Genomic DNA, 19,854 nt, shown 5'->3' on the forward strand with positions numbered 1-19,854 from the left:
TATAGCTCGCTTTTTTCGCCACTTCCGAGACCTGAATAAATAGATCGAACGATCCTTTTCAATAAAAAAAGAAAAAAAAACAAAACCGACGGTGCCTCGGTTTTCATTCAGGTTCTTGCAACGACCCACGCTATCGTCGCAAAGACCGCGATCGAAAATCGTGCTTGCTTGCGGTGAGTCGGGTTTGTGTGTGGTCTTTTTTTTCTGGAGCTTGTCGGGTCTGGTTGCAGGGAAGAACGGCAGCGGGGCGAACGAAACGAAACACTGGCAGGACATGATCACGAAGCCACGGCAGACGGTCGTCCAGTGGCACCGGCTCAAGCCGGAGTAAAGGGGACGGAAGTTAAAAAACAAAACAAAAAACAAACGTAGGCGCACGCGACTCTTGGATTTCGCGGGAGCGAAAATTCATCGTCATACCTTTGAAACCAGTACCTCCCGGTCTCTCGAACCTTGCTAAACTCTGAAGAAATATTCCTTGTCTTCCGACGATGCGATACCGACCGAAATCGTCTCGACTCGCAACGCGATCGAGTCGCCTCGGTTTCGGGTCCGAACGTCGACCAAACAAAAAACGTGTACGTTTTCCGTTGTTGCGTTTTTTCACGGGACGAATTAATCGCGTCGTCGGCGAACGATAAAACAAGCGAACGCGCGAGGACAGATCGTCTTCTTTCGCGGTTGTATTTACTATATCCTCGCGGAAGAAACCGGAATGAAATTCGGGGGACTCCGGATCGGGAGTTCCTCGCAGTCGAGACTCGAGACGAGACGGATCGAATCGGTTCGAATCGGTTTCGGACGTAGCGATCGGACAGGATCGGAAACACAGAACGGTACGGGACCGAGCAGACAGTATCAAGACATTTCCAGTAGATGGTTTCGAATCGAACGAGAAGAATTCCGTGAGGCGAACTCGATTTCCGTTTGAACCGTGTCGACTCCTTCATTTTGCGATCGACTCGTTCTCGTATCGACGTCGGTACATTTCGTTCGTTCCCGGTCACCAGGATACTTCCGGTCGTTCTGTTCTCAATCATTCTCTCTCTCTCTCTCTCTCACACTCTCTCTCTCTGTCTCTCTGTCTGTCTCTCCCTCTGTCATTTTCTTCTCACTCTTTCTTCGCTCCCTTTTTTTCACGACTATCTCACTCTCTCTGTCTCTGTCTCTCTTTTTTAGTACGCGACAACGATTCTCGACAAAAGTGTGTCGAATTCACCTTTGACTCGTACGTTATCGAGCTCGTTTTCCACGCAAGATTGCGTGCCGCGCGGCGTGTATATGTACGTACATCGAGCGGCCAAGACGCTCGACGAACGGCGACCGATCGATGTTACTTTCGCGACTTTATTGACATTTACATCGAACGTTATTTTTATGGCTGTTTTGCACGCGTAAGTACGTACCGAGTACGTAATACCGTTGCTTCGAAGTACCCGTCGGCTCGACGCGACCCAGCATTTTCTATGTCTCGTATTATCCGGTGTCTTTCGATTCCAGCATCGTGAACGGGAGGGAAAGCTCGTTTATGCGGACGCGTCTTTCAAACGAACGAATCTCTTGTCTTTCGCGCCGATTTCTGCCCCGCGATCCGAAGGTGGTCCGTGGTCGACCTGAAACGAGCTTCGACCACTCATCGATTCGATGATATCTACACGATCTATTTTCTTTGCTCGAGTCTCTTTACCGTCTTCCTCCATTCTCGCGACCGTCTCGCGTCCGCTTGCGGATTGTCCGCGCATCGTCGAAAGGTCGAATCTTCTCGTTATTGTCGCAGTCGTCCTTCCTGTTCCACCAGCTATTCTATTCTATTCTTACCTATTATGTTCTATTCTATTCTGTCCAGAATTTTCCCCGCCTACATATCGTTCATCTTCGTCAATAATCTCTGTCTTTCTCTCTCTCTCTCTCTCTCACTCTGTCTGTTTCTCTCTCTCTCTCTCTCTTCTCTCTTTCTCTCCTCTCTCTCTCTTTCTCTCCTCTCTCTCTCTCTCTCTCTCTCTCCTGTTTCCTCTCTCGCCATCGAACGTCGCAAACTGAAATTTGACGATTGATCGGAACGGGACACCGGAACACAATGTTGAATTCTTACTAGTAGAAAACGATAAAGCAGCGATATTTTTGACGGAACTTTTGTATCGACAAAGTCGGAGTTTTTTGGAAGCGACGATAAAATTGTGATCGGTGTTATACCCTGAATTAATCTTAAGCGTTACACATCCAAACTAGTTTGCTGTTGTTGACGATAAAAAAAAAACCGTAGTACCGATCAGACAGTGATCGCAAAAAGAAAACCCGTGTTTCCGTGCGCGCGCGCGTGCTCGCGCGTACGCGGGCGATCGAGATCCCGCGTCGCGCGCGTACAACAAACTTGAGATGAATAAAAACACAGTATATAACAGAGAGCAAAGAGAAACAAAAAAAAAGCGAAAAACCAACTAAAAGAAAAAACAAAACATGTGTTTGCGCTCGGGGAGCATGAGTGTGCGTGTGCAATTTTTGCGTCTGCGATATTTGCGTTAGTGTTTGCGTTTAGTGTTTGCGTTAGTGTTTGCGTTAGCGTTTGCGTGCGCGGTTCCAGACAGACACCGCACGACCGAACAGAGTCAAACAAGACACACACAGGAGAGAACAGAAACAGAAGTAAAAGGACACGGCGTCGGAACGAGTATAGCGTGCGAGACCACGGGGGAGCGTGCGGCGCTCCGTGGACGCGGATAGATGCGTGCGCGACTCGAAACATGCACGATACAAATTTGCATCGCCGCATCGTCGCAGGCGAGCACACCCGTGCGCGTTGTCGAGTGTCTTCCGGGGCGAGAAAGATCCGTGGATTCGCATCGTTCCGTCGCGAACGCCTCCAGCCGCGTCTCCAGACAGCTACGATTCCTCGACACCACGCGATTGCAAGCGATCGCAAGCGTTTGCGATCGCTCGCAACGTGCATTCTTGCTGTTTCAGGCTCGGAAGCACGACGCGCGCAACGCGACACTCGTTTGCCAGGATTCGGACACATCCGCACGTACACGCATCGCATCTGTGTACACCCAAGTATCCTCTAGCACAAAGGGAAAACCGTTAGACTAACGTTTGTATGTCATAGTCCAATGTGTATCGCGGCGTTCCCTCCGTAGCGTCGCGCGACTCGGCGCCGCTGAGAATAGTTCCCGCGCGACGTTGCGGAGGAAACGTCGCGCGTTAAAAACGATGCCGCTCGAGCCGAGGCCCCTGGTTCCTCTGACCATTCGAAGTTTGAATGATCGCGTTCGATCTTGCGCTGTGCGACATCGTCGACCAATGTCGACGTTCGTCCTCGGGCGACCGAGCTTGCTCGTCGACGACGACGAAAGAAGCGCTCGCGCGTCCGCTTCCGGTGGTTTGCGACCCATCTCGGTAACGTGCGCGCTGGCGCGACATCGAATCAAGTGCCAAAATCTCTAATCGACGACGGAGGCCAAGTCGAACGAGAGAGAGAGAGAGAGGGAGAGAGAGAAAGCGCGATGGAGAAAGGGGAGGAAGGAGAGAGAGAAAGGAAGAAAGAAAAAGAGGGAGTGAGGAACTGAGAGCGTTCGAGCGCATCGCGAGAATCTCTGTTCAGCGTTTTGGGACCGGGCACGGACGGAGGTAGCCCGAAAAGAGCGACAAGATGGCCGCCGACCGTGCCTGTGCCACACCGGGCGTAGACCAACGACACAGCGACGGCCAGTGGTTTCTTATCCAGCGGCGATCATCGAACACGCGGCCAGGTGATTCGTCGGTCGAGCAATCGGTAGGGAACGTTGCGATTTCATGAGAAAACCAAAAAAAAAAAAAACAGAAAACGTAATAAAAGAAAAACACACACACACACACTGTTCCGTCGCGATCTTAGAACGCGCGTTAATTCTAAACTGATTTTTAGAGCCAAACGAATCGTACGAGATACGTAGGGTATACAGCTAAGTACGCGTTATAGTTCGAACTGGATGAGAATTGGGCCTTATACCATGGATTACCTCAATCGTAAACAGCTTACGAATCAAGTTCGAGTTTGCGATAACGTTTTAGCGAGCGTTTAATAGGATTTTAATACGCGCGAGAGAGAAAACGCGTCGTTGCTCGACGTTTACGAGCTTAGCAGCGATGGTATCCCGTTATCGGATCCGAGCGAGATCACACGGAGCGGTTCAGCTAGACAAACAAAAATCGGCGGCACTGTGTTTCTGCGGGGCGACGCGTGAACCCTAAGTTCGTTCGTGAAGGGAGGAGGGTATACGGGAGAAGGAAACGATAACGATACGCTCGGCCTTTCCTCGTTCTTTCGGATCCTCGAGATGCGGTGCGCGCGAGTACCGGTCCGAAAGCAACGAGACAAAAGCTGACAAAGTTAAGAAAAAAAGAAACAAAAGAAAGTAAGAAAGGATGATAGGAGGTGACGACTGTGTGCGCGTAGAGAGAGAGAGAGAGAGAGAGAGAGAGAGAGAGAGAGAGAGAGAGGAAGAGGGCGGGAGAGAGAGAGAGAGAGAGCGAGAGGGGGAGAGAGAGGGAAGGAGAAAGCCAGTCTGACGGAATCGATGCATCGGTCTGTTTTCAGTCGTGCGCGCGCGTGTGCCTGCATGTGCGTGCACACGTGTCTATGTGTGTGTGCGAGCGTGCATTTCAGTGCGATTGCGATTAGTGTGCGTGATGTTTTGCGCGAGATTAGAGGGGCGAGGAGGAGGAGGAGGAGGAGGAGGGGAGCAAAGCTAGAGAAAAACGGAAAGAGCGCACAGGCGTTGATATTTTCTTAGTAAAATGCAACGCTGCGACAAGTGTGATAGAGAAGCAACCAAACGAGAAAAACCAAAAAAAGAAAAAAAGAAATGAGCAGATAAAAATGTAAAAAGAAAAAAAGAAGAAAGGTACGTGGCGATTTGGAACGCATATCAAACGGTCGGGACGAAGGTGGCAAAGAATATAGGGAAACACGTAGTTAGAGAATGTAGCGGATACAAAGTGGTGCAGCCTATGCTCGCTGGACACGCGGAAGAGGCGATCGAAGAATCCAAGGATTAACCGAACAAAATAGCGTTTGCGCAGCGACGATCGAAGGCTGACTGACTTGCTCTTCCGCGTGTTCGAGTTAGATCTGGGTTTCGGCATCACTGTATATTTTTTAGCTTCGTATTGCGTACACATACGTTAAACAAAGAAAAAAAAAACTCGATCGTATCGAAAGAAACAGATCAAACAATTAATCTATGTACTCGTGGATGTTAACTGGGGAGCAGCAAAAAAAAAAATATGGCGAGGCAAACGTAATTAATATATTAGAACGATGTCGCGTTTCCGGCGGCGGTGGTAGCAACGGGTGGGCATCGCCCGTTGCCGCTGACGCCTAGCCACATGGGCTATGGGGTTCACGATGACGTCAACGACGACCATAAAACGACAGCGACTACAACGACGACGACTACTCGAACACTTCCGTATCGTAGTGTTCCCTATTGTTACCTTCCTCCCAGTCCCCTCGGACCATCGCATCCCACCCAGAAACCCGTTCCCGCATTCCCGCATTCCAATTCCCGATCCCATTTTTCGACACCACCCGTCGAAGCGCATCAATTAACTCTAATTGCCGCTTAGCCGTAATCTCGATATCGCTGTGTGTGTTTCCTTCGAGATATCGTTTTGCGTTCAACTGCAGATCGAACGGAGACGTATATTATTTCCTGAATATCGCTTTATGCTCGAGATACGTCACGTATTCGAATAAAAATGGATTTCATTTGGAAAAACGACCCGTCGATACATGCGAAATCGTCGGCAAATCCCAACCTCCCCCTCCAACCGCTCCGCCAGGTTCTTCAGGAGGACATGCTGATCACGTTGGTGCGTTCGAGAAGTTGTGCAACCGTCGATACCAGTTTGAACGAGATCTGCTCGATAAGAATACGGGTCTTGATCCCCGCCGTGTTCATCGCCAGCTGATACAGGTCGGCGTAGAACTGTAAGTAACGTAGACTTCAGGCCATGTGTATAGTTCGTTCGAGCCACACATTAGTTCGACGATCTACCTTGTCGTCTTCGTCCTCCAGCGGCAGATCGGAGAATTCGGGGCTGACCTCGGTGCAACGCACGCGCATCGTACGCCACGGTGTGACCAGCAGCGTTAGATTCGTGCGCTAAGAGGATCGAGACATCGATTGCTCAGTCCGTTACCGTCTAAACGCTACTTTCTAGCCGCGCATTTCGATTCTAGCCGCGTCCTCGTCGGACGATTAACGAAGCATCGTGTGTTACCTCTTTGGCAACGCAGCCGTGCACCTCTTTGAACTGCACGACGATCTCCCAGAAACTTCTGGTCGCATTCCAGCGGGACCAAGCGAACACATAGCCGGTGGACAGCAGTGCCATACAGTCCCGCAGGTGCTTCTCCGCGACCGGATGCTTCATTGGCAGACCTTTCAAGTAGCTGGCCGCGTCCCGTTCGGGGAACAGGTCACAGCCGATTCGCTGCATTCGCTGCGAACAGAGAACTCCGTTCGCAACCAGAAGGTCAACCCGTTTCGATGATGTTTATACCTCGATCAGCGTGTCCAGTTCGAGAAACTCGCCGAGCATCTGCTTCAAAGGCGTCGATGAGCCGCCCGCGAACGAGTTCAGGCACACGCGATCCTCCTGCGATCGCAATTCATACAAAACACGTTTTTTCGCCTCGCCGTAAATAACACGATATACAGTGGCCCACGAAAGTGGGCCATCGTACACCTTTTAAAACGCAATTACTTCTTGAAAACTGAACTGAATGGCTTGATTTTTTTCTTTTTAGATTGTTGACTGGTCTGCTAGGCGATGACAGAAATGCTTTTCTTTTAATAAATTTTGCTATTACTTGGAATGATAAAAAAATAAACAATTCTCGTTCCTAAACTTTTTCATCCGAGCCTGTAACGAAAATTTAAAAAAAAATGTCTTTCGTAGATCTCGGTAACTTATGCGCATGTTGAAAATTTTATCGAAATCGGTTCGTATTGTCGTGAGTTAGAACAAATTAAAGATCGCAAAAATCTGCAGTTTTTAGAATCCTTCAACGCCTATAGGTCAACTCTGGGTGAATCGAATCGGTTAACCAATTTTCTGCACGCATATAAGGTATCGAGAGCAACAGAAAGGATTTTCTAAATTTTCGTTATAGGCTCGGATAAAAATTTTCAAAAACAAGGATTTCTAATTTTTTCTTTTCATTCAAGTAATAGCAAAATTAAAGAAGAAAAAACGCTTTTTAGTCATCGTCTAGTAGACAAGTCCTTCTGTCATCTAAAAAAAGTTCAAGCCATTTAGTTCAGTTCTCACAAAGTTATTGCGTTTTAAAAGGTGCACGAACGATTTGGTGGGCCACTGTACGCGTTAGAACGCGAACGCCGACTGACAACCTACTCTGACCACGAATTCGGCTTGAATGGTGGCGGCGGTAACGTTCAGAACAACCCCGCCAAAATTCCGACCGTTCTTCCGCACCTCCGGCTTCAATTCCCAGCTCTGAAACGGCAGATTCGCGAACTTGTTCGCGGCCAGGCCGTGGACGCCCAGTTTCCCGCTTCTGAACGCGATCGTCTGCTTCTCCTCGTTGTACTTGATGTCGTGGATGTCTCTCGTCGACCAGACCTTCTTCTCTGGTATCCAATGCGCTACCAGCGGCGGCTCGAACCAAAAAACCGTGTCCGGTAACCTAGGAACGATTGCTGAGAAGGACTCTGACCATCTCGAGAGAAAAACTATAGGGTGTCCCAAAAATGTCTCGCAATACGGAAATAGCGGATCCCTCGGATTATTTGAAGCAACTTCTTCCTTTACAAAAATGTTCTCCGAGACACCGTTAACGAGTTATGAACGAAAAACAGTGACCAATAAGAATCGAGTACGGCTGACGCGAGGCGGCTCAGCCAACCGGCGCGCAAAGCCCAGTTCCGCTCATTGGCTCGGTCGCCTCGCGCCAGCCGAGCTCGCCTCTCATTGGTCACTGTTTTTCGTTAATAACTCGTTAACGGTGCCTCGGAGAAAATTTTTGTAAAGGAAAAAGTTGCTTCAAATGACCCGAGGAAACCGCCACTTTCGGATTGCGAGACATTTTTGGGACACCCTGTTAGAATCCTATCGCGACTATCTCAGTGTACGGTCACGACGATATATGCCGGCGGATAAAATAATTGTACAATGCAACCGCTGTTTTCTGTACGATGTACGCTGTCTTTTAACAGAGGTAACCGCTGTCTGTTGTAACCGATGACAGGAGAAACGTGTGCGGCAATGTCGGATTACGAACGTCTACCGTGCGACGGTGAAACGATTCGATGTAAAACCGCTTTTTACGGCATCGTCCGACAGAAACGATCGATCTCCATTTCCAGCAGCGTGTGAAACTAGAATACTAACTGCACCGTGATCAAGAGCAGCGACTCCATCGCGGTCTCGAGAGCCTTCATCTCGGCCTCGATCACCTCCGGCGTTCTCTCGGAGTCCGGCGCCGGCTGCGGAGGCTCGTACCGTCTCGAGAACACGGCGAACCGCGGTTCCTTCGGCAGTTCCACTGGAAATTTCGTGCACGGTACGTGTAGCACGAGAGTAGGTCTCCTAAAACGTTGTACTCACGGGTAGTCAAACTAGTGTCCTCCCCGAGATCCTTCGGCTGCGGCGGCTGATGGATCAGATCTACGCGGAACACGCCGCCGAGGACGGTGTATTTCCTTAGGTTCACCTCGTTCTTGCCGCACCGAGTGAACAGCAACTTGCGTACCTCTTTCCTGTTCTCCTCTGAAACGGGAGAAGCTGTCCTCTCGAAAGGAAAAATTCCAGAACCCGTGTACAGTTAGAATTCCAGCCGAGAAGACCAACCTTCCCGCTGTCTGACGACCTCGTTGGGCGTCGGTAGATATGGCAGCAACTCCCCGTCCGTGGGCAAGAATCTATCCAAGGTCTGCTCGAACTCCGACGCATTATTCTTGGCGGACTTTGGCCTCTTTTGCTTCTTGCCGCGCTTCCCTCCCCTGCGGGCGCTCGGCAGAGCCGGCGGATTCTCTATTTTCTCTAGTATAGTCTTCTTCTCGTCCAGTCGCAGCCGGCGTTCTTCGGCCTGCTCCTCCCAGATCCGAAGCTTCTCGCGATATTCCGTTCTCGCGAACTCGAGCAGATCTGGAGCTCAATAGCCGACACATTTTTATCGAGGAAACCTGTTCCGAGCTATGAAAAACGTACCGGGGGGCTTGTCCCAGGAATTTCGGAGCTCCGCCGGCAAGTCCGGTACGCGACGGGACTCGGTCTCGACGGAATAGTGATCGTAAGCCAGCCAGAGCCCGCGGATCGCCATGCGATGGCAGTCCAAGTCGACCGGCAGCTTGACCGTCAGCTTGATCTCGTCGAACGCCACCTCGATCGCCTTTCTGTGTGCCCCGAAGACGATGGAACGACCGTGCAAAGGTAAAACTCGAACGGCGAACAGAGTCAAGTGTACCTGTCCTTGTCCGTGATCCGTTTCATGCCGACAGGCAGAACGATCGGCGCCCACACGCAGCACACCATCTGGACGGACTCGCGCACATATCTGGTCGTCTTCATGTCCTCCCTCGTCATGTTCGCCTCGATGTTGCGCAGCAATCGGTAACAAGCGAGGTCGATCCAGCTCTGAAGTTTGGTGCGTAGCTCCTTCGCGATCTATTAGAGTGTTCCATAAGTTCTTTCCGCGCCGCGCTACGAACGACTCTAACTAATATACAGGGTGTCCCAAAAATGTCTCGCAATCCGAAAGTGGCGGCTTCCTCAGGTGATTTGAAGCAACTTCTTCCTTTACAAAATTTTTCTCCGAGGCACCGTTAACGAGTTATTAACGAAAAACAGTGACCAATGAGAGGCGAGATCAGCTGCCGCGAGGTGGCCGAGCCAACGGCGCCAGCGGTCGAGGCGGTCGAGTCCCAGCACAGCTGGCGCGAGGCGACCGAGCCATTGAGCGGAACTGGGCTTCGTGCGCTGGTTGGCTCGGTCGCCTCGTGTCAGCCGTACTCGATTCTTATTGGTCAATGTTTTTCGTTAATAACTCGTTAACGGTGCCTCGGAGAACATTTTTGTAAAGGAAGAAGTTGCTTCAAATGATCCGAGGAACCAGCCATTTCCGGATTGCGAGACATTTTTGGGACGCCCTGTATAACTCAATAAATCAGCCTTGAACAACAAACATCGTGTAATCGCTTCGCATGAGAAAAAAAGGAAAGAACTTATGGGACACCTTAATACGCGTCCGACCATACGGTAGCGAACGATTCGTTGCAGAGGACTCTCGACACTCACCGATTCGTATTCGTCGCCGTGCTTCTTGGAAAAGTTGTCGGAGAACCGGACGATCCTCTGCAGCTTGGCCATCAACTGTAAGGAAACGCGAGATGCATACGATTTTCTGGTTTTCGATCTCGGTTTTCCGGCTCGAGGTGCACCTACGTCGGTGATCACGTTGCAGATTCCCGTAACCGTGTCCATGTTCGCGTCCTTGTTCTCCATCGTCCAGACGAAGAGGAACGTGTTCAGGTCGGACAACGAGCCGGGATCCGGGAGTCCGTCGCAGGTCATGTACCTGTCCCACTGAAAGTCATCGAAAATGCAAGCTCCCCCGATCGCGCAATGATTCTCGATCGTTTCGCGCAGAGGTACCAACGTTCTCCTGCTCCTGCAAGTTACGAGCGTCTTCGACGAACGCCGTCCAATGACGGTCGAGAACCGCCCTGGTCTCGCCCAGCTGGGTCTCGTACTTCTTCAATTGCTGCTCCTCCTGCTGCTTGCACTGCATCTGGTTGTACTGTTCCAATCGGATCTCCTCTTGCATGTCCTTTATCATCTTCTGCCTGGAAAAAGGAAATCGTTTGGAGAACGATCTCTCGGCGTGTGCACCGAGAATCCGTCTACCTGATGTTCTCGACCGGCTCCTCGCCGTCGGCCACACCGTCGCCCTTGCCCTCTTCGATGGTAGGGCTAGCTTTCGGCGAGGCTTTCCGCACTTTTCGCGCCATGCTTCTGGGTCCGGCAGCCGCAGCCGTTCTCGCTAACGTCTTCTGCGCGGATCGCGATCAAAAGTGAGTTCGTCGGTGTCTTCACCGAAGCGCGGTGCAACTGAAATTAACCTGAATCTCTCGCCACCTGTCCAGCTGGAACGCGCAAGTTTTCCCGATGGGATTAGATGAACGAGCACAGAATCGTCGACTTGTTTAGTTCCCGTTCTACCAGAGACAGGACCCGACGAGGTTTCTTCAACGTCTCGCCGAACTCTTTTCTCAAGGTTCTGTGCCGCGTCCTCGACTCCATCTCCTGGTACTCTTCCATCTCCTCATCTCCGTACATCGTCGAGTAACTCCATTTTCCCGGGGATCGTTCGCCGATGGATTCCCTAAAATATCGGAATTCGGGTGTCGATTTCTCTAGGATATCGTTGAACCTACAAAGCACGCTGCTGATCAGATATATCCGAGAACGTCAGAGGCGCGAACAGCAACTGGTCTCGGCTGTCCTGCGAGGTGGTTTGCTCGGAAGATGAAGCCAGGGTTTCGCTAGTAGCTTCCATGATCGTGAATCGGTTCTTCGGGATCCGTTGCGATCGAATTACCGCCATGCGATCGAAACACGAGACAGTGCGCTCCGAACTTGCGGTGACACGTGCTTCTGTCGGCAATATTCTCGTCGATGCTATCGTACATGTCGCATGCTTTCTAAATGGTTTGTGTACACAGTTACGCACAAAATTGAGCGTTCAAAACGCGATAACTTTTTTAAAATTGGGCCAAGCGACTTGAATCTTTTTCAGATGATAGAGGGACAAGTTTACTAAACGATGATTAAAATACTGTATTTTAATTTTGCTATTACCTGGAACGACAACAGAAGATAAAAAACTGTAGTTTTTCAACTTTTTATCCGAGCCTGTGTCAAAAATTTAAAAAAATGCTTTCCGCAGATCTCGGTAACTTGTATGCGTGCTGAAAATTTGATCGAAATCGGTTAACCCGGAGGCGTTGAAGAATTTAAAAATCTACAGATTTCTTAGTTTTTGGTCAAAATCTTAATAAAACTGCGATTTTTGCTATCTTTAATTTGTTTTGACCCGTAACAACGTCAACCAATTTCGATAAAATTATCATTACGCATATAAGTCGGCGGGATCTACGGGAGGCATTTTTCAAATTTCGGTTATAAGCTCGGATAAAAAAGTTAAGAAACGAGAGTTTCTTACTTTTCGTTGTCATTCCAAGTGACAGTAAAATTAAAAAAAAAAAAGCATTTTGATCATCGCCTAGCAGACTAGTCCCGCTGTCATCTAAAAAAAAAATCAAGTTACTCGGCCCAGTTTTAAAAAAGTTATTGCGTCGTACCAATGCGTGCGAGTAACATATGTACATTTCTTCGTTTCGAGCAAGGTCTACGACGAGGTCGTGTCGATGTCATAACATTATTCAGCTTTCGCGTTGGTAATTTAAGAATAGAAACAAATAATCAATGCGTAATTGAAGACCGAAATTCTATCAAGGGGAAGGAAACAATGAGCGGATACGTATTCAAATCAGGACCCTCGAACTCGGATTTACGTAATGAAATCCTCTAGAACGGTATTCGTCCATCTACGTTGTCATTTCCGGGAGATTGGTCGCAGTAGTACAGTTCTACAGTCGTGATTCGTCGCGGCACGAAAGAAGAGTAGATTCGCGCCGGCAACGAGGTAAACTAGACGATCGAACGCGCGCAGAATTCAGCGGCGAAGTCCACCATGTCTGTAAGTTTTCGAACAGGTTTCTCTATTCTCTTCCTCGAATTCGAATCCCGATTATAATCCTAATCTATCATTAACCCTTAACGGTCCAATGCCGCCATACACGCGGCAGAAATCAATAAAACCGTAAAATCTGGGCAGGAAACGTTGGGAGAATAGGCACGATTGTTTCGATGAAAATATATCAACGAAGTTTTATTGTAAAAAAATGAATATCTCTTCTCTATGTTTGATACAAAAATTTTCAGTAAAAAATTTCTCTTCGTCTGAAAAACAGTCTGGACTTGGCAGTGTGTAAACTGGAAATAAATAGTTTCGGTCCCCTAAGGGTTAATATAACAGGGTGTCCCAAAAATGTCTCGCAATCCGAAAGTGACGGGTTCCTCGGGTCATTTGAAGCAACTGTTTCCTTTACAAAAATTTTCTCCGGGGCACCGTTAACGAGTTATTAATGAAAAACAGTGAGCTCAGCTGGCGCGAGGCGACCGAGCCAATGAGCGGAACTGAGCTTCGCCCGCTGGTTGGCTGGGCCATCTCGCGTCAGCAGTACTCGATTCTTATTGGTCACTGTTTTTTGTTAATAACTCGTTAACGGTGCCTCGGAGAACATTTTTGTAAAGGAAGAAACTGCTTCAAATGACCTCAGGAACCTCCCATTTCCGGATTGCGACACATTTTTGGGACACCCTGTATAATAACAGTAAATCCTCCTTAATCGACGCGCAGATTGTTGGCGATAGTTACCGATCGCGAACAACCATAAAAACGAGCCACCAGGCTAGAATAATCGTATCCCCCCCCCCTCCTTTCCAAACCGTCCATTTTCGTGCGCAATCCGAGCATCGATCAGTGAGAATTTACTGCAACACGAAAATCCGATTCAGGTGACCTACGATATCAACAAACAGGCGAGGTACTCGATCGCTACGTTCTTTACCGGAAGGAGCGTGTTTGTAACCGGAGGCGTCGGTTTCCTGGGGAAAGTGTTGATCGAGAAATTGCTGAGATCGTGCCCCGAGATTCGCGAGATATACTTGCTGATACGACCGAAGAAAGGCAATTCCGCCGAGGAGAGATTGAAGAAGGCCATCGAGCTGCCGGTAAGTCAGAAAACGCGGTGGTGCGAACGATCGTTTCACCTTACACACACAGTTTAAATTTTTGCTCTGACATTTAAACGAAAACTTAACACTTTATCGACCGGTCGTGGTTGAATCTACCACTCAGTAAGGACTGGCTTAGTCGTGCGCGCATTTGCTCCCAGTACCGGCTAAATTTTCGCTATTCATTGTGCTGTGCTTATTTCTTTAAAAATAATAATAAATAATAATAATTATTATTATTATTATTATTCATAAGGATATGGAGAGGTTAGTATACAGCTACTAACAAAACAGTAAAGAAACGAAAACCGTCGATAGCTAAAAGCCGATTAATAGGCTATCGGTCGATAAGCATTGGCAATCGAAAAGCCGATTAATAGACTAGCAGTCAATAAACAATGGCAATCGAAAAGTCGATTAATAGCCTAGCGGTCGATAAAGTATTAACGAAACATCACAATTCTACAGGATGTCCCAAAAATGTCTCGCAATCCGAAAGTGGCGGGTTCCTCGGATCATTCGAAGCAACTTTTTCCTTTACAAACATTTTCTCCGAGGCACCGTTAACGAGTTATTAACGGAAAACAGTGACCAATGAGAGGCGAGATCAGCTGCGCGAGGTGCCCGAGCCAACGGCGCCAGCGGTCGAATCCCAGTTCAGCTGTTGCGAAGCGGCCGAGCCAACGGCGCCAGCGGTAGAGGCGGTCGAATCCCAGCTCAGCTGGCGCGAGGCGACCGAGCCAATGAGCGGAACTGGGCTTCGTGCGCTGGTTGGCTGGGCCGCCTCGCGACAGCCGTGCTCGATTCTTATTTGTCACTGTTTTTCGTTAATAACTCGTTAACGGTGCCTCGGACAAAATTTTTGTAAAAGACGAAGCTGCTTCAAATGATTCGAGGAACCCGCCATTTCCGGATTGCGAGACATTCTTGGAACACCCTGTATATTTCTACGTTAGAAATAATAAAGAATAAAAAGTTTCCGTTTAGATAGCAATTCCGCGTCGGTAGCAACATAAGAGTTACTTCGAGTCTAGAATTACGCTGCGACCGTTTTCATTTCTATTGGCAGCTATTCGACAAACTGCGCGAGCAGGATCCATCCATCTTCGCGAAACTGATCCCGCTTAATGGAGACTGTTCCGTGGAACGTTTGGGTCTATCTCCGGAGGACAGGCAAACGCTCGTCGATCGCGTCTCGGTGATCTTCCACGCTGCGGCGAACGTGCGGTTCCACCAGAACTTACAGTTGGACGTGTTCTCGAACGTCCGCTCGACCAGGGACATCTGCGAGCTGGGACTCGAGATGAAGAACATGGTGGCAAGTATCGCGAACCGATTCCCCCGCAGCATTTCTCCATTCTAACGATGCATTCCAACTTTCCGTAGGCTTTGATACACGTCAGCACCGCCTACTCGCAATGCGACAAGCCCGTGGTAGACGAGGTCGTCTATCCGCCGGTCGCCGATTGGAAGAACGTTATAGAGATAGCCGAAAATTTAGATCAGAAGCTGATAGCTACGTTCAGCATCAAGTGAGTACAGTAATGTCTCCTCTACTGATACTCAGATTGTGCAGATTGCCGTTTTAAAGACTAATCCGGCCTTTACGTGTCGTCGTCTCTAATTTACTTCTACGCCCGATGAACAATTTAACGGAAGAAATTAACGTAACAAATACAGCCAATTCTCGCCAATTGGCCTTCAACTTGTATACAAAAGTTTGGGAAGAGGAGATACGATTATTCCAGCCTCGTTCCTCGTTTTTATAGTTGTTGACAATCGACTATCATAGAAACGAGCCGCAAGGCTCGAATAATCGTATCTCCTCGTCCCAAATTGTCCATTTTTGTGGGCAATCTGAGCGTCAGTTAGGGTATTGTTATCATTACTGTACAGTAATGTCTCTCTAAGGGTTTTTCAGGATATTTGATACTATTTGGAACGTCACTTTTACTATTTAAACAAAGCTCGAATATAGAACTGGAATAGTATAAAAGAACAAGAATAATATATTATATATACAGTAAATTCTCCCTAACTGACACTCAGATTGCCCACTAAAAATGAGCAATTTAGGAAGAGGAGATACGATTATTCGAGCCTTATAACTCGTTTTTATAGTTGTTGACAATCGGCTATCATAAAAACGAGCTGCAAGGCTCGAACAATCGTATCTCCTCGTCCCGTAATATACAGTGAATTCTCCTCAATTGTCTCTCAGCTTGTGAACGAAAGTGGACAATTTCGGAAGAGGAGATGCGATTACTCGAGCTGCGTTCCTCGTTTTTATAGTTGTTGACAATCGGCTATCATGAAAACAAGCAGCAAGGCTCGAACAATCGTATCTCCTCGTCCCTTAACCCCTTGCACTATGATTTCTTTTGCAGCTGCCTTGATCAGCTGTTTTTTGTCCTCAATCAGTACCCTGATAGAACGAGACAATTTTTGTACTTTGTATGTCTTCGTTTACTTTGGATCCTAGATTTTAATAACAGAACAATCAAATTTTATTTTCATTCAGAAGAGACGAAGAATGTTTGCATTTAATAGATTGTGTATAAAATCTTCATCACGAGTCTGACTCGTTGTTATAGTGCAAAGGGTTAACATACAGTGAATTCTCCTCAATTGTCTCTCAGCTTGGAAACGAAAGTGGACAATTTCGGAAGAGGAGATACGATTACTCGAGCCTCGCACCTCGTTTTTATAGTTGTTGACGATCGATAACCGTAAAAAACGAGCCACAAGGCTCGAACAAGCATATCTCTTTTTCCAAAATTGTCCATTTTTATGGACAATCTGAGCGTCGATTAGGGAGACATTACTATAGTCCCTCTGGGTAATCCAGGCCGCGGTGGCCAGTTACATCGCAGAACGATATAAACAATCGTTTTCCGTTGCAGATGTCTGGGCAACATGCCGAACACGTACACGTTCAGCAAACGACTGGCCGAGCAGGTGATCATCGACTATTCGAAGCGGCTGCCCTGCGTGATAGTTCGACCGTCGATAGGTAAGACCTGCCCGGAAAAATGAACGAGTCGAGGCACCGAAAAAATCAAACCGTACGCTATTGTTCAGTGGTCTCGTCGTTCGACGACCCGATCAGCGGCTGGATAGACAACTTCAACGGACCCATGGGCCTGATGGTGGGCGGCGGCAAGGGGATCCTGAGGGTGGTTCTCATGGACCCGGTGGTCGCCAGCGATTATATACCCGTCGACGTTACCATCAAGGCTACGCTGATCGCCACGTGGAAGCGGGGATTGGTAACGTACGATCCGAAGACCAAGCCTCCGATCGATCGCTGTGCCGGGAACCGGGCCGAGAGGGGGGATCGTTCACGATCGAACAATGATTTCAGGGTAGAAAAAGACCCCGAGGTGCACGTGTACAACTGCACGTCTCATAACATCTGTAGCGTGGCGGGCAGGGAGCTGATCGCGATAGGCCTGAGGAGCAACGAGAAGCTGCCCGTCGACGGGGTCCTCTGGTACCCCCGGACCACGATGACGTCCAGTCGCTTCGTCTACTATATACTGACCTTGCTGCTCCAGCTGCTGCCCTCGTTGGTCATCGACAGCATTCTGAAGATGACCGGCCAGAAACCGATGTACATAATCGTAATTCGTCCGATCGCGTATGTTCGTCTCTCTCAGACTCACAGAAGGTTCGGCTATCTCTTGCAGACTGGTCGGCATCCACAAACAGATCTACGCGGCCTCGCTGCAGCTCGAGCATTTTACGACCAACCAGTGGTACTTCCGTAACGAGAAGGTGATCGACCTGTTGACCAATCAAGTGCCGCCGAACGAGAAGAACGACTTCGGCTTCGACTTCCAGGTCTTGGACTTGACGAAGTTCTTCAGGTGAGTATCGCGACCAAGGCGGGGGAGGAGACACACGTCGAGAAACTTGGCTAGCATTTGTTTCTGTTTTATCTGTTGCGCAGCACGTGTCTGCTGGGTGCCAAACGCTACTTGCTACACGACGACCTCTCGCGAATCGAGGACAACAAGCGGCGACTCGAAAGGTACGGCAGTTCCCGCGAATACGAATCCTCCGCGAAGTGCCGCGATAAATGAATACGTGATGCACCGCCACGGACGAGGAGGAGGAGTCGGGCCGCAAGCGTGCCGACGGCTCCGCGCGATCCGCGGATCTCGCGGAATTAGCGTGTATCGTTCCTACCTCCTCGATGTTATTCGGCTCTGTGTGTTTGATCGATCGCAGACGCACGCCTCCCTTCTTCCCTCCGGCTCCGCTCGATCGCCTAGCTGATTCGCGGCTGCAACCCGGTCGGCCTTGATAACAAGCCTTCCTGCTTGTTCTCCCGCTCCGTGGAAACTTCTTTGCTCCGCGAGACGCGTGAACGAGACGTTTCGAAACGGCTGTAAACGTCGGCTTCGCCGATCTCCGCCAGCTTAGCGCCGCGACTCGCTGTTCTTTGCCGGTGGAGTGGGCGAATAAAGACCGGGGCTTGCTGGCGCTGGCACCGAGGAGGGCGAGAGGAGGGGAGATACGCGGTACCAGTTGCGGAAAACCTCGGCGACTCGTTTTCTTTTTCTTCTTCGGGATTTTTAATGATCCGAGCGTGGCAATTTTCCAGTTTCCTCGGTTCTGCGCAACCAAACTACCAAGTAAGCCGCGTGATTACGTTCGGTGTTACAGGATTGAAAATGTTGCAGGTTGCTGTGGCTCGACAGAATAGTGAACGCGATCATGATCGCGATGGCGGCCCGGTTCCTATGGAACATCGGCTTCGTCTCCGGTGTGCTGGGCCTGATCGGGGCCTGAGACGATCGGCGATATTCCACGAATAACGATCGCTTCGTAGAACGAGAGGCGCGGTGACGTCAGATGTCATGAAATAAAAGGATACGATCATCGGATGCCGTAATTGATTTCCTAGCACGAGACACGCGACCGACTTGCGACAGACCCGCTACCGTCTTTCCAAGCTTCGCGGAATTCCCAAGTCGCATGCGGCCGGGCTTTGTCTAGCCGTCTAGACGATGCGCCGATTGCCCGAAGCGCGACAAATTTCTATCTACTTTTCCTTCGGCTGGTAAACAAAAATGGACAACAACGAACTGATTGGTAAACGATAACCATCGTCCCGTGATATACAGTGAATTCTCCACAATTGTCTCTCAGTTTGGGAACGAAAGTGGAAAATTTGGGAAGAGGAGATGCGATTGTTTGAGCCTCGCTCCTCGTTTTTATAGTTGTTGACGATCGGCTACCATAAAAACGAGCCGCAAGGCTCGAACAATCGTATCTCCTCGTCCCGTAATATGCAGTGAATTCTCCTGAATTGTCTCTCAGCTTGGGAACGAAAATGAACAGTTTGAGAAGAGGAGATGCAATTATTCGAGCCTGGTTTCTCGTTTTTATAGTTATTGACGATCGGCTACCATAAAAACGAGCCGCAAGGCTCGAATAATCGTATCTCCTCGTCCCGTAATATGCAGTGAATTCTCCTCAATTGTCTCTCAGCTGGGGAACGAAAGTGGACAATTTGGGAAGAGGAGATGCGATTATTCGGGCCTCGCTCCTCGTTTTTATAGTTATTGACAATCGGCTACCATAAAAACGAGCCGCAAGGCTAACGATAACTATCGTCCCGTAAAATATACCGAATTCTCGCCAATTGTCTCTCAGCTTGCGAACTAAAGTGGACAATTTGGGAAGAGGAGATACGACTATTCGAGGCTTGCGCCTCGTTTTTACGATTGTTTCGACGCTCGGCAACTATAAAAATGAAACCGCCAGGCTCGGATAATCGTATCTCCTCTTCCCAAATTGTCCACCACTTTCGTTCGCAAGCCGACGGAAAATTGGGGACAATTTAACCGTATCGCTCTATCGACCGCTATCGTTCCTAAACTTTTAAACAAACATCTCCGATGTCGACGTTAACAGATAATCCAAGAAATTGCGGATAGGCATTTTTCTGCTCTCGCCGCATCGTTCGATCGACTCATTCGA

At 49.0% G+C, this 19,854-nt stretch overlaps 3 protein-coding genes across 25 annotated transcripts in view; 2 read left to right on the forward strand and 1 right to left on the reverse strand.

Annotated features, from left to right (window-relative positions):
* Window positions 1-5,756, forward strand: part of Syt7 (Synaptotagmin 7) — a 46,956-nt gene extending 41,200 nt beyond the window's left edge. For all 14 annotated transcript variants that reach the window (XM_033472946.2, XM_033472947.2, XM_033472948.2 and 11 more), the window contains one exon: window positions 231-5,756. In XM_033472946.2, the coding sequence (XP_033328837.2) occupies window positions 231-331 (101 nt within the window). In that variant the 3' untranslated portion in view covers window positions 332-5,756. The remainder of the gene's footprint in view (window positions 1-230) is intronic.
* On the reverse strand, window positions 5,726-18,556 carry LOC117221757 (dynein axonemal intermediate chain 7). 10 transcript variants are annotated; one of them, XM_076523415.1, is made up of 15 exons: window positions 18,055-18,556; window positions 10,909-11,386; window positions 10,661-10,847; window positions 10,447-10,587; window positions 10,300-10,374; window positions 9,470-9,669; window positions 9,214-9,398; window positions 8,854-9,150; window positions 8,611-8,772; window positions 8,395-8,548; window positions 7,399-7,690; window positions 6,544-6,639; window positions 6,262-6,483; window positions 6,036-6,143; window positions 5,726-5,966 (listed from the first exon to the last, which is right to left on the reverse strand). In XM_076523415.1, exons 2-15 carry the CDS (start codon window positions 11,010-11,012, stop codon window positions 5,826-5,828), a joined length of 2,364 nt encoding a protein of 787 aa, XP_076379530.1. In that variant the 5' UTR covers window positions 11,013-11,386; window positions 18,055-18,556; the 3' UTR covers window positions 5,726-5,825. The 10 variants fall into 10 exon arrangements, with proteins under 10 accessions (XP_076379530.1, XP_076379525.1, XP_076379528.1 ...); XM_076523410.1 differs by having other exon boundaries at window positions 9,214-9,669; window positions 10,300-10,587; window positions 10,657-10,847; window positions 10,909-11,054; window positions 11,124-11,386; XM_076523413.1 differs by having other exon boundaries at window positions 10,300-10,587.
* Window positions 12,423-18,755, forward strand: LOC117221760 (putative fatty acyl-CoA reductase CG5065). The gene is made up of 10 exons (XM_033472945.2): window positions 12,423-12,763; window positions 13,645-13,860; window positions 14,933-15,181; window positions 15,250-15,395; window positions 16,767-16,876; window positions 16,945-17,137; window positions 17,228-17,476; window positions 17,553-17,732; window positions 17,816-17,896; window positions 18,552-18,755. The coding sequence occupies exons 1-10, from the start codon at window positions 12,758-12,760 to the stop codon at window positions 18,658-18,660; spliced, it is 1,539 nt and encodes a 512-aa protein (XP_033328836.2). The 5' UTR covers window positions 12,423-12,757; the 3' UTR covers window positions 18,661-18,755.
* Window positions 18,756-19,854: the final 1,099 nt, after the last annotated feature.

The sequence above is a fragment of the Megalopta genalis genome, chromosome 7 (assembly GCF_051020955.1).
Source record: "Megalopta genalis isolate 19385.01 chromosome 7, iyMegGena1_principal, whole genome shotgun sequence".
Classification (NCBI taxonomy): Eukaryota; Metazoa; Arthropoda; class Insecta; order Hymenoptera; family Halictidae; genus Megalopta; species Megalopta genalis.

What these genes read in the sequence shown, in the direction of transcription:
- LOC117221760 (XM_033472945.2), top strand. An exon ending in AGAAGGCCATCGAGCTGCCG is followed by an intron (nt 13,861 to 14,932) that starts GTAAGTCAGAAA and finishes TTCTATTGGCAG; the next exon opens with CTATTCGACAAACTGCGCGA. An exon ending in ATGACCGGCCAGAAACCGAT is followed by an intron (nt 17,477 to 17,552) that starts GTACATAATCGT and finishes TATCTCTTGCAG; the next exon opens with ACTGGTCGGCATCCACAAAC.
- LOC117221757 (XM_076523410.1), bottom strand. Translation starts at nt 11,012, where the DNA reads ATGGCGCGAAAAGTGCGGAAAGCCTCGCCGAAAGCTAGCCCTACCATC. An exon ending in GAGCCGGTCGAGAACATCAG is followed by an intron (nt 10,848 to 10,908) that starts GTAGACGGATTC and finishes TCCTTTTTCCAG; the next exon opens with GCAGAAGATGATAAAGGACA. An exon ending in ACGGCGACGAATACGAATCG is followed by an intron (nt 9,670 to 10,299) that starts GTGAGTGTCGAG and finishes ACACTCTAATAG; the next exon opens with ATCGCGAAGGAGCTACGCAC.